Source organism: Protopterus annectens, chromosome 14.part0 (genome assembly GCF_019279795.1).
Source record: "Protopterus annectens isolate FY-2018-M chromosome 14.part0, PAN1.0, whole genome shotgun sequence".
Classification (NCBI taxonomy): Eukaryota; Metazoa; Chordata; order Ceratodontiformes; family Protopteridae; genus Protopterus; species Protopterus annectens.
In genome coordinates, this window is record NC_056748.1 from 1,051,495,223 (window position 1) to 1,051,509,700 (window position 14,478).

Below are 14,478 nucleotides of genomic sequence, written 5' to 3' on the forward strand. Positions count from 1 at the left end.
GACCATGCGGCAAAAAAGACTGAGGATATGACGTCGGTCATGCGCATTTGTACCCTGACGTCCTGATGTCAGTCTAATGCGCCTTGACCGACGTCAGCCTTATACTTAGATATTCGGGCCGACCGAGGACAGCGGACTACCCCAAGTGTAAGGACTGCAGCAATGTGAGATGAAGAACATCCTCTCTCTCAGAAAGGAACTAAAAACATCACATTCATGTAGAAAAACATCATCATCAGAAATAATCCTAGACAATCTGATGTACTGACCTCTGGCCATATTAAATTTCATAAAAAGAGGATGCATACTGCAGAAATGTAAATAATTATTTCTGAATGTCTTTTTCCTAAATATAGTAGAGTTCCAAGTTAAAGAATTTGTATCAATGGAAATAAGTACATCTAAAACGTTAACTTACTTCCTAAAAGCTGAAATCTTAAACTTTAGAAATGGAATACTATCAGATAAGGAATTAATAAATGTAAACAAATCAGACTCGCATCCCTTCCATACAAAAAAAAAAAAGAGGTCATCAATGTAACGTCGGTACAGAAGAATATTATTAAAACCAGGTAAATATACTAGAAAGTTACATTCCCACCAGGCTAATACTAAATTTGCAAAGGCAGGAGCTAGTTTAGCCCCCATAGCTACACCTTTAGTTTGATGAAAAATCTTACCATCAAAGTGAAAAAAATTGTTAGTTAATACTAGAGAAGTTAGGGAGCAAATCATGTTAATTTTTTCCTGTGAGAAGGTAGTAAATTTTGATAAATAATTTCTTAAGTATTCTATGCCTATATCATGAGGAATGTTAGAATACAATGATATAATATCTAAAGTAACTAATAGTATGTTCATCTGTAGGAGGGTTGAGAAAAAGGAGATTAAGGAAATCCCATGAATCCCTTAGAAAATAGGGTGTAACTTGTACTAAAGGGTTTAATACAAAATCAATAAATTCTGCTATACCTTCTGTCTTAGTTGTCTTTTTTGACACTGTCTAAAAGGAGGATTAAACTGGTCCTTATGTATTTTAGGAATTCCGAAGAATTTTCCTAGTTGGGGGCTCTGACAGTTAAAAAATCAGCTTCACTGTTGACATTACAATGATGACTGAATGTCCCAAGAATCTGCTCAGCTGAACCCTAACTGCATTCAGGAAAAAATAGGTTTGGAAAAGAGACGAGTGGCCAGGCACCACCCAAACACAGCCAAACAATGCATTTTTCCAAGGCAACACAATTAAAAACTGATCTCTGACTACAGGGTACCAAACGCTTTCTACCCATTTTAATATCTGCCAAGTACAGATTCTCTATGTATATTTTATCAAAATGTAATTAGTACGTACTACTGATGCATACTCAACCTAGGGAGTAGGTGCCATGGTTTTAATATTTTTGCATCACCTAATTTCATAGAGCATGGTATTATTATATTAATGCAAAGGAATCCACAATATCTTGCATAGTCTTTTAGGTTATATTCCACATTAGAAAAAGGTAAAATAGCACTCACTAAATCAACAAGTAAAATACCATTTCCTGTTCCAATATCCAGCACGGCAGAATCTTCCCCAATATTCTGTCTTTTCATCCACTGTACAATTCGCGTCATACTTTGTACACCAAACCTAGAAAAATGCAATTATAAACTATTTAAGTTTATGGACTAGTACCTCAATCTTCCAGAAATAGTGTGCTGATTTGACATGCCTTCACCACAGCAGCAGTACCGAACACAGAAATCACAGACTTGGCATCGAAACCTTTTGTCAGTCTCAGTGGAATCTAAAAAATAATTAGACTCAAAGATGAAAAAAAAAAAGTGTAACTAAATCACAGAAAATAACAAAACCATCCCCAGGATTCAATAAAGTCCATGTAGGCTCCATGTAGAATCTACATGGAATGCATCTGTGTAGACCGCCACGATCTTCCCTCAGCAGTGAACTATGCATGTTAATGGTGTGGCACACATAAGGGAGGTCAGAGCAGCACATATGGAATCCATGCAACACTGATGGCACACCCACATACTTGTCAGCCTGGTAACCTGAACAAAAGGGGTACCTGAACAAAAGGGGTACAAGACAATTTCACCAATTTGGATTTATTTTAACTTTTTTTACTTTTGTGTGCTAGTTTGTGTGATGTGCCACATTTAGCTATGCTTAGCTCTCCGTACCCATATGCCAGACATGTAAAAATAAAAATGCTTGTTTGGGCGATGCACTACATTATTTAGCTATGCTTAGCTTTTGTGCACTCCTGTATCAGACATGCACCAGACATCTAAAAAAAAGAAACCGGATGCTTTCAATTGTTCAACTGTGCTGTGGTTAGCACAGCCCAAATCCATGCAGCGAAGCTATTCTACACTTAGTGGCACCTTCGCAGTATGTACGTGAAGATACAAGAGTTCCCCACACTACTCCAGTGGCGAGATAGGCTGAGTGATGACCTACAGTGTAGTAGGCCCCAGGTTTTGAGTTCTGGGCATGGATACGTTTTACATATACTGCTGTGAAACTGTGTCAGATCAGTGAAACATCGGTTCACTTTAAATTCAATTATTCTTCTATTTAGAAAATATGCATGATGCTAAGCATCTCAAACATGGGTAATAGTCTTTCCATGTTTGCGTGTTGCTAAGCTTCACTTAAACATGGGTTGTGCGAGTCTGTAAGATGCTATGCAATGGGTTTTTGAAAGTTTCAGTATGATGCACAATGACAGGACTGCATCCTATTTAAATGGCAATAATCAGGAATTGCACAGTATTCCTTGGAGCCTGATCTTGAGTGTGGATATGGCTGTTGTGGGGGAAGGAGTGTCCTTTCAGGCACAGTGTTGGGGTGCTCAGGATTCTAGAACGTTTATAGGACTCCTGGTACAGCACCATGGACCTTGCTGCTGCAGGACAACTATCAGGGAAAAGAATGCAAGTCTGAGGCCTGGGATAGTTTGGCCAGGGATCTGACCACTGCAACTGGTATCCCACGCACCGGTCTGCAGTGTCGTCGCCATTAGGATGACCTCTTATCGATAAAAGAGGGGTATTTTACAACACCCGTTCCAAGAGGCACAGGCTAGGAACACCCCACAGATATGCAAGTATATTTTCTAGTAATTTATAAATATACAAGTTGAATCTGTGCAAAACTGGTAAGCATAATGGTTTCCCTCTCCTACCACAGCTGCAGAAGAGAGCGCTTGCATTTGGCCAGGATGAGACAAGTGCGTGCTACGTAAGAAAATGAAAGTAATAAATGAATCCATACTGTAATACAATAAAATACAGATATTGCAGTCGTAACAATCATGTACGAAATATCCAGGACATCATAGACTTTCACTAACGTGTCAGTGCATATCTGAACTATTAAAGCAAGTAAGCATGCAGCACTGTGTAGCTTAGCTTCCAACCATTAGTTATTGCTGCGGAATACCCAGATTAACAGTCAATCCTGTGGTCTGCTCATTGTCATAAGTATGCTGTAGACCACACCAGCCAGCTGAGAAATTGTGCTGTTTTCAATAGTTTTAGCATTTCATCAATAAAACTTAATCATGCTTACACATGAAGTGCACACCCACAGACCTGTGCCATGACTGCCCAGCTGTCAAGTGTAATCAGTGTACATGGACTTTAACTGTCATATTTGCAGAATGTACTGAATATTGCCCCCTCTGTCTGGTATATGATCTTGTTTTACTGGCCAGTCTCTGCCACATTGGTGAGGATCAATGTCAGAAAAAATGTCAGTCCTTTGAACTGCAAATATTAGATAGCTCTCTAAATGCATTTTAATGGCAAATCTGTTATCTGAACACCTTGCTACTATTGTAAGAACACACTATGTAAGAATGTTCCCTGGTGTTGTGCCTTTGTACCACTATTATGTATGGCTTGACCATAATGTCCTATGCTAAGAGATTGAGAGGTACGTGTATGGAACATCATATATCCAATATATGCAACATTGAATGGTTGGTGGACGCAACATGATCTTAAGGAACAGGGTAGTATTTCAAATAATAAACGTCATAGCAGTCAGTGGTGGTACAAGTAAAATGTAATAAAATGTAGCAGATCTCTGCTTGACTTACAAAGCCATGTCTGACCCAGCTCTGTTAGAAATGCTACATCTAGTAGAAATCCAAATCCCTACGCACCACACGCTCCAGAGACCTCAACCTCATTACCACAATCAACAGAACATGCTGGAGGGACAGGTTCATAACCCAGAGACTGCCCACGCTCTGGAATACACTTCCCATACATGTCAAGCAGAGCATCTCACGGGCCCTCTTCAAGAGAAATCTTGAGGACTGGATGGGAAATAGAAAGTTCACCCTGGGGATCACTCCAGTGGCTCTACTTGATAGAGGCACTGGGAACCAATATCAGGGAGCACGATGCCAGGGCACTTCTATGGGTTAGTCTTTAGCCTAGTACACACCTATGAACTTATTTGTAGTATGTTTAGTTACAGTATCTGTGAAGTTACTAATGTATTGCTTTATTCACTCACCCCACCCTTTCTCTTCAATTATTTAAATCAATATATTCACTATTATCATTTGCTATAAACATATTAAACTATTACCTCTTATGTTGTCCTCGTGTATAACTTAATATTGCTTTGCTGTTAAATACACTTTCATTTACATTATTTCATTATATTATTTTTAAATTTGTTTCCATTACTCATTGTTTTTTTTTATGTTATTCATTACATTTGTTTGGGTTATGTTAATTTTTCCTTTATGTTTTTATTTACCACAGCACAACAAGGTAGGCCGGTTCCTGGCGAGCCACCTACTTTGGCTCCCCCTGCTGAGGCACTGGGGTGGCACCTCCCTACTGCTCCTGCACTACCTGCTCCTTCAGGTAGTTCCGCCCCACAGGCTGGGAGTGTACCCCCCTCTGGGAGTGGAGGTGGAGGGGATGCTTATGTCACCCATAAACAAATGGCAGACATTGTGCGTAGGCTTGTGCAGCAGACTTCGTGCATGCCTACACCGGATAGAGAGCACGCTATCCATCCTGGTGGGGCAGTCTGTCCCCAGGCGCTGGCATTACCCACTGCTTTCACAGGAGCAGTGAAGGCGCAGTACTGACAGTCCCATTGGTGAGGACTTGAGTCACACTGTTACCATGTCTGACAATCATGGGACATGGATCCTCCCCACCCACCAACCAAGGTGTTCACCCCCCTTGTATTCCTCACCAATCCTGTCTGCTATCTTGTCGGGTCTCTGCTGTCTTGTAGGTGTCGTCTGCCTGCAAATGCATCCTCACCTTCCCAACTTACCTTTCCCCACACACATATACCTTTGCCCCTTCCCCAACAGTCCACTCTCCTTTAAAAAAAAAAAAAAAAAAAAAAAATAAAAAAGGGACCGGTCCAGAAAATAAAAAAAAAAAAAAAAAAAATCTCAAACAGCTCTCCATTTTGCACGTGCCCACTGAACACACTTAATTTGGTCCAACTGGCTTAACAATGCACTTATGTTATAATCACCCCTTTCTCTGGGGGGGTGGGTGACCATCCAAATTCAGCTAAAAATCTTTTGCAAGTGCACAATTGTTGCTGTGGAAGAAATGGACAGCTATGATTCTTTATTACGCCCTTCTACACATTTCTACCTTTCAGTATGTTTTTTTTTACACTTGATTGAACCCCATTTCACCACTTTCCTCTCTCCAATTTTCTTCTCTAAAGAATCACTGCACGATGCTGTGCTATGCACAGCATCGCTCAGCTAATCTAAATAGCATTGTATTACATGGATGTGAAGGCATAATAATAATGTTCAAGTTCACCTACTACCATCTGACTTGAACAATATGAGTCAACCCACCAAGCCACACAGCTAGCTAATTAGCACAAGTGTTTTAAGAAAAATAGCAATTGTCATTTTCTCGTCATTAAGCATGTTTACACAATGCTGTGAATAGGGCCACACCTCACAGCAAATATGCTAAAAGATTAATGGAAAAATAGGAATTTAACTGGATATCTGGTAGAGAAACATCACTATAAAGCCATACCCGTACTAATAAGTGTAAGTGAGGTATGTAACACCAAGTTAAGTGTGCAATTATCTGTACAACATGTAAAACCACACCTGCTATATCACAGACTCTCTAGCTCAATCTTTTAAATGCTTTGAAAACATTTATTTTTGGTCACATGGTCCTGGGTTCAAATACAGCTGTGTCTAGCATTTAAACTACATGTGTACATCACCATTATAAATTGTGATATGCATGACAGACAGTCATATCACCTATTTATCCACCCAAAGCAATACAGATGGAATGTCTGCTTCTGAATAATGGAAGTGAAAGGCCTACAGATAGGAACACATTTTAGCTATTGCCATTACAACCATAGAAAGTGCATATAATGTCAGGTTATGCATTAGCATTAATTCCCAGAGGAATTTGAAGTTACGTAATTCAAATGTGGCCCAGTAATATCAGACTGCATCAATGATTTGCTAGTAATATTACAGGCAACCATAGCTGTACAAGTAACATATATGAAGTCATGCTAGAAGCAAGGGTTGCCAGCACACACATCCCCAATGACTACGATGACATAACACATGACTTAGCAGTTGTTCAAATGGTTGACATAATGGTTAATGTACCCTACCTTGTTCTGGGACACACCAAACACTTTGCCTTTTACTCTGTTAATGATACCTTTGGGTAACATACTTACCTTGAACACCTTAACTTAATTTCCAGTGAAATGAGTTTCCTCAGTCTGGCTCTGGCTGTTCATCAAGGCTGCCACAGGTTCCAAAGTTACTCTCTGTGTTGTCATACTGCAAAGTCTTCAGCCCCTCTTGTCTATGCCTAGTGCCAAGAAGCAGCAGCAGCTACAGCCTGTAGCACACATACCTTAAGGTAAAAAGTAGCTGCTACTTTCTCTCTGTGCTGATGTATTTTCACCTCAGCACATGAGAAAGGGGATGGAATCTACACTGAGATCTTGTTGAGCAGTTGCATGGGATTGGCTGATTATACTGCAAATCAGCTGTGTAGGCTGCATTTAGCATTTCTGAACCACAGACTGGTTCAGATGCAAATCAACTGCTAATGAGAACCATCATAAAAAGACAAACATCTAGCTAGGCAAACCAGTGTGTGAGAGTTGCTTCTTGCATCTAACTCATTGACACATTACTTGTATAGCAGTACCTTTCAACAGAGGGGTACTGTACTCCATCAGGTATACATCCATTTTGTTTCCAACATACTGCATATGTCTGAATATACTTAGGGAGAAAATGGGGATTACATCAGTAAGCCTTTGTTACTACTGTACTGATGATATGTCATTATCTCCAGCCATGTTACATGTACACAGAATAATGCTATGTACATGCGTCTCCTGGCTACTTCCTTGATAACAGTTGTAACAGTACACTGCTATTTTGTTGGCACTATTGTTTATACATATTATTGGTGAGGGGTTCGTCCTATGGGACACACTACAATGGACTCCCATGTTGAAAGTGTGAGCATACGCGAGTGTCTGTCACGGCACAAGCAGGAATAGGTCACTACTGCTACTATCCTTGTTGCGTGCACACCCTTTGTATGCTTGGCGCACAGTTGAATAGGAGACATGTAAATCAAGCTGTGAATACTAATAGCCTTCCTTTACTGCTGTATCTCTACATTTACTCCTACATATGTGATCTTTACATGTATGATTGTATTTCAGGAAACATTATGCATGCATGTCACAGGCCATCATTTTCTAAGGGAAAATGACCTCATCACTGAGGCTTTCCGACAGCATTACCAGGTCATGCTGTCCCGAAGGAGGGCAAATAGGTCAGAATGTGCAGCTCTGTGGGATGAACTGGTGCATACCATCAATACAGTGGGTCATCGAAATCGTACCTGCAAGCAGGTGCAACACTGCCATGGATACAATTAATGTAGCAAGCAGATATGCAGCTGATGTGGCCAGGTCGCTGGTGGCATACTTCTCAACCTGGAAACATAAAAAATCTGGACACGGCCCATGGAAAATAGGTACAAATCTGTATGCTGATTAACATAACATTTGCGTACATAATTATGTAGCCCCGCCCACTCCAATAGAATTGTAGGGTACCAACTTTCAAATGCAAACTGAACAGACAATATGGCACCAGAGTCCCCCTGCAGCTATTCCAATGTCCCATTACCTGGCTATTTCACCCCCATTTACCATAAACACTAATGTGTGCATACTGCTTTACTTCTGCAATGATTATTTGGATTTTATTTTTACATTTTACAGCCCAATGCACAAACACCAACAGACATCTGCTAAACAAAGCAACACTGTCTCACAATGAAAATAGACTTGGCATTAAAACTTCTCTGTCCTTGAAACTCACATTGATTGAAACAGCATTGAAACACACACGCCACATCCAAAGAAAACGGATCTGGCCAGTGGTGGATAAAGATTACCTTTGGTCTGTTTTCAAATCATTGGCCCCTTACACACAAAACAAGAAATATACATGTGTTCTTCGATACACCTTCCTGACTTTAAATTATATTCCTTGAATAATACAGCATACTTGTTAGAGTGCATTTTACATTTATTGTTTGAACATTTTTATAGTAGGCTGTAGGCAATTTAACAAAATGCATGAACCAATGACAACTGCCCAATTCAGAACATTTCCATCATAAAAGTCTACTTCCACAAATGGAATGGTAATAGTGCAAGCAAGCCATAGGCATCTTGCACAGCTTCTCGCACTTATTTTCAATTTCAGTTTTTTTCTGGGGGGGGGGGGGGGGGCGGACAAAAGGCCAAAAAACAGGGACACATTTTAAACATTTCTTGTATAATTTTGGAAAGTTGCTAGAATAAAATGTTGCGTTAACGCCATGTATTTCACTAGCAAGTCTTGAAACCAGGACCCTGTGCACTACAGTCAGATCAACATAACACTATGCCAAATCAGCAGTTTCCTTAAAGATAGGAAGACTGAAACTTAAATGGCCATCATTTAGTGAATTCAATAAGGGGGGGGGGGGATACAAATTCAGTTCTCACTTCTCATTATAGTTCAACTCTTAGCACAAACAAACCTGGAAAAAAAAAACAATGGGGCAATACAGCCTCAAAACAGGGACAAATTTCAAATACTGATCTTATAAACTTAGAAAATTGCTAGAATAAAAGGTTTTGTGTTACCATTTACTTTCTGAAGGATATGAAGTCTGAAATTCAAATGCCTGTCATTATTTAATGAATTCAATCCTGCAGTGATTTGCCACAAAAATCCTGAAAACCACAGAGGAACAGATCAAAAATATGAGGCACAAATGTACAAGGGGTGGTGGCGAGGGACTTTAGGCTCTTTTTACCCTGTACCCAAGGTACAGGATTTGAGTACCTCTAGCCACCAGGTGTATTAAAACGGGGGCGTTTTCTCACACTCACACACAATTTCCGAACAGAAATACAATAAAATACTTCCAAGTCCATATCGCTTGCACAGACAGCCCTTCCATTCATGAATATAATCCTTTTGCGTACATTGCAAAGCCAATCATAAAATCCTTTCAGTTTCTGAAATGCAACAAAAAGCCCTAAATTCCATTGAATAAAGAGCCTTCTAAATTCTGTTCTCCCAGAGTGCCATTCCTGCTTGCAAAGCATTTGAACCAGCCGGAAATAAAGCATTTAAATAGCCAGGCGAGCCCCAGCTGGCCAGCTCAATTCAAACAGGCTGGTAGCCCTGACGGAGCACACGTTATTACGCACGTGATGAAGTCGGCTCACAAAAAAAAAAAAATCTGAAATTAAGGGGTGCCACTCGGGAATTGTGGCACTCCATTATTTGGACCCTATCAGCCAAAACGGTGTGGATATGGGTGTCACCAGTTTCTCTCAAGAGGAATGCCCAGGTATGCTTAGTTACATCAGCCTTAGAAGACTGTTGCATTCATTCTCGTAAGTTGTATAGAGTTTTAAATGTATGTTGGGTGCTTTTTTTTTGGGGGGGGAGGGAGTAAGTTAGCTTCACTTTTAAGCACATGTAGAGGTAGTCACAAACATACCTTTTAACATAGCAGCTGCTGTAAATTTGAGCTATTACCCGTGTTATAGTGTAACATGTGGTGCTGCGGCCATTTCCTCTCCCTCAAATTTTTCCAGGACGGTCAGAAATTGGAAGAGGCCACATGCCTGCTGCTTGTAAACAGAACGGTTTCGTCAGAGATGTAGATATATTTCAACGTATTAGCTAAAGTGTCATCTCAGGCCCGTGGCTGGATTGATGTACTGTCTGCATGACTGTCAACTGTGCAGACATTTTCTGAATGTCCACAGTTTAGACTCATACATCTGACCACAGTGATAGACTTGAAAGTATTGTTAGGACATTACGGATTGCTATAACTGTCAAATGTGCAGATTTCTGCAAAATGTCCACAGTGTTCAAAATTTATTTTTTCCTCATAAGATTCTCATTTACTAAATAATTTCCAAATTATAGATTGGAGTTAGAAAATAATGTCCACATGTTCTACTCTAAGGTTAGGAGGTATAAAAGTTGAATACTGACAGCAGCATAAACAGCTTAAGATGTATTACACTATAATACTGAAGAGCATAGTAATGTATGTATTAATGTATTGTTTTTTCCTTTTTAACACAGGTGACCAGGGAAATTGTTCTTTGCCCCTACACCACCTGATGTCAGTGTCTCTTCAGACTCTGATGAAGATGGTGACCAATTTGAGGAACAGCTGGGGGTTGCAGATGATGAATCAGACAGAGTGGTTGACCTCCTCCTTCATCCACCCTCATTATCACTGTACACAGCCAGTATGCCTATGCATACCCAGTCCACTGAGGCCACAAATATTGGACAGTCTGAGGGTGGGGACATTGAACAGGGATGTGTGGCTACTGTGGTTTCAGTGACGGTTGACACTGGCCACAGCCAAACTGCTGGTGAGGTTCCACACAGGGGCGCTCGTAGGAGGCCTGCTGTCCCCTCCACCACCTGTTGCAGGTGCCTCATCACGTGTCAGTCGGCATATATGTTTAGGACCGTCATGGAGGCACAGGTATGTTCAGAAAGCAAGTCCCATCGAATGCTCAAGGTTATGAATGCAGCACAGTGACATCCGTGACTGCCCCCACAGTGTTGCTGATGGCCTGGATAGGTTGACTCAGTGGAAATGGGTAGGTCCGAGACAGATCGCACACCATCTTTGAAAGCACAGTGTGATGGAACATTTGATTGGAGTTCAGAGTCTACATCGTGGGCGTAGGCCAGCAACTACATCTGCTGAGTCAAAGTGGCAGTGCACAATCATGCTCCCATAGTGGTAGAACATCCAGCACTCCAGAGGAGAGTGTGGTCTCTCCACCAAGACAGAGCAGGTCATGGGCTTGTTGTCCTTGGCTTTCTTGTGGAGGGCACATGGCAAGCAGACATCAGTCACTCTCTGGTAGTAGCACAGTATCTGACCTTGGGTGTGGAGGGGCCAGTGCAACTCCTGGCAGAGCCAGTTCTCATGTTCGGGGGTGGGGCAGAGCTGTGAACCATCTACCATGCACGGCTCACACCTGTTCAACATACAGACATAGCCAAGCACTGAGCTTGGCTGTGTTCATGCAGATACTCACAGCTGTCATACTGAGGGTACTTACAGACACACATGTAACATTTCCATGGTCCAGCCTGTCTGCTTCCCTTCCTGACTCACACACACGCTTGCCAACCTATTGGGTCAGTCTACGCCTCCTGCACCCCCACACAACACCCTATACAAGTGATAACTGTGCAATAATCCTATCATCTTTCTCATGGATGCAGGGAAATAAAGCTAAATGTCTGATGCACAGGGTAACTATCTACACTAGTATGAATTCCTTTCATCCATTGGTGCATAGGTCTCGACCTTCCATGTCCAAAATGAGGAACACTGGCCCTCAATGTGGAACAAATGGACAAAATGTGGAACGCATACTAATGGCTTACTAACAGCTTCAACTAGGAAGGTCATGGGATGGTTAAAATATGCTGGTTTTACTTATAAAGAAGATCTTTTAATGAATTAATATGATTCATTTCTATTTACAGTGGATTTCATTAAAAAAAATCCCTAACACTGAATGTGTGGCAGAGTCTTTCAATGTGGAACTTTAAGGAACTTCGAGGAACATGAACTTTTTAAGACCCCAAATGAGGTAATGAGGTACACTTGAGAGGCATGCATTGGTGCTGTTCACATGCAACTTGTACTGGTCATTTACAGACATTGTATTCTGCCACTTATACTGTGGACAGCATAATAATTTGTGTACGTTACAATGGATGCTGTTATAAGGGCTGTGGAGTCTCACAATGAAATGTGTCTCATGGAAATGCTTATGTCTCACTTTCAGGATTGTGCAGTACTCACCTGTGGGCACACATACACAGTCAACCCATCAATGTCGGAGCACAGGACTGAATGTCGGCACAGAAGATAAATGTCATCAGGAAGGTAATACAGTATAGGTTCATTGGCGTTTACTAGGCTAATGAACACAAGGGCTTCTTTAAGCCTAGCCATGCATCCTAAATCCCTGAAAAGGTCAGATACCCTTGATAAATGTAAGCAAGGGTTTGGGAGATGAAACATTTAGAAGCAGGGACCTGGGAAATTAACCTTTTACAGTTTGCCTGTGTCCATTAGAGACATGGGTCCCAAACCAGGGATGAATGCTCCGTTCCCCATCCAGTTGTTTAACTTGCACTTGACTTGATTTGCGTTGGGGCGGAACGCTGCTTCACATGGATGGGAAGCCTAGGATACATACCAGTTTCTAGAGCACGTCATACTTATACCACAGGCAAGGTGTAGTCTGTATAATGGGCAATTCTGGTGCGGTTTGTTTAGTGGATATGCAGGAGGTACAAAGTGGAGTCTGACAATTCCCTGTATGCCAGGAATACATCTTCTCAAAAGCCTGTAGGAGACAGAATACAGGGATAGGGCCTTGACGCGGTCTGCATAGGACATGTTACTTGCACCCTGTAATAGTTTAGTGAGGAACCTCTGTGGATGCTCCAACTGTCAGATATGCCTGGTTAGGTACATATCAAAGGGCGCATTGCACTCAATGATGGGTCTGATGAATGCCAAAGAGAGGAACAATGACTTCCTTGGACATAGATGCTGTACCTTTGTTTATAAGTTGTGCAACATAAAATGATTTCCTCAATACTGTAGACACGTGACAAAGGCTAGATTACTGTGTCCCCAAGTTCCCGACTACTGGGTCATCTGTTAAGAGGTGTGCTGTCAATATAATAGTTAGCAGGGGTAGATGACTTCCCAAAGGATGGTACTGGGCATTTCTTGGCATTTAGTGTTGATCCAGGGCTGTGACACCAGTTATATGTCTGTCAGCCCCATCCTGGAGCACTTTTGTGTCAGTGTGGGATTCAATGACGGCTTCTAATTTGCAATCATCTGCAGATTTAGTCAGCCAGCGATCACTGACAGTGGCCTTGACTTCACAGAACTAAATGCCAAAAAGGAGAGGTCCGAGGACTATTTGTGAGGAAGTCCACTTGTGACTGGCCTCTTTGTAGAGGTGGACTCCACGATGCTAACTTCCTAGGCCCTGTCTGAGACTGTTGCCTATCCACTGGGTGACATACTAGTTTGTACCTAACCTCTTGAGTTTGTCAACAATGTCTGATGGGGGTATAGAGTCAAATGCCTTGTCAGGTCAAGACAGGCAGTGTGAACCACTTTCCCTCATCCACTGCTTTGGTTACCTTCTCAAAGAGGTCCCCCAGGTTGGGTATGCATGACCTGCCCTTGACTAAACCAAACTGGGTTGGGTCCAGTGTCTGTAGGTGTACTACATCTCAGTCGTTTCCATGACAATTCTTTCCACGGCATACATACAAGGACTAGTGAGAGTTCTGTGCCTGTAGTTAGTCCACCTTTGTGCAGAGGGTGGACTGTTGCTGTTCTCCATTCATGAGGCACAAAGGCAGTTTTGTGGCTACAGTTGCAAAGTAACTCCACAGGCACTGATAGGGTCATGTTTTGTGTTATTTAAAAGGCATCATAGGATATTGTCTGGGCCCACTGATGCAGTGTACTTGGTCTTAGAGAGAGCATTAAGGACCTGTTCCCTTGTGACAGTAGGGGAACTTGTATTTAACCTTCTTTCAGGAAATGCCATCAAAGGGGAGAAATGGGTAAAGTTGGGGCTGCATTTATCAGCCAGGAGGGTTGCTACATCTTCTGGCTCATTATAGGTGGTTCCATTACAATGAGATCTGTACACAATTGTGTATTACGTTTGAGGATGCATACGTAGCTAAAATATGCTTTGTGGTTGCCCTTGGCCTGTGAGCCCGAACTTGCCTCAAATTTGGCTTTGGTAGACTTTGTCCTTTGATTTTTTTTTTTTTT

At 41.6% G+C, this 14,478-nt stretch overlaps 1 protein-coding gene across 2 annotated transcripts in view; it reads right to left on the bottom strand.

Annotated features, from left to right (window-relative positions):
* The window catches only part of EEF1AKMT2 (EEF1A lysine methyltransferase 2), a 431,633-nt gene that overhangs the window by 106,446 nt on the left and 310,709 nt on the right, over positions 1 to 14,478 (bottom strand). For both annotated transcript variants that reach the window (XM_044056865.1, XM_044056867.1), the window contains exon 3: positions 1,522 to 1,636. In XM_044056865.1, the coding sequence (XP_043912800.1) occupies positions 1,522 to 1,636 (115 nt within the window). The remainder of the gene's footprint in view (positions 1 to 1,521; positions 1,637 to 14,478) is intronic.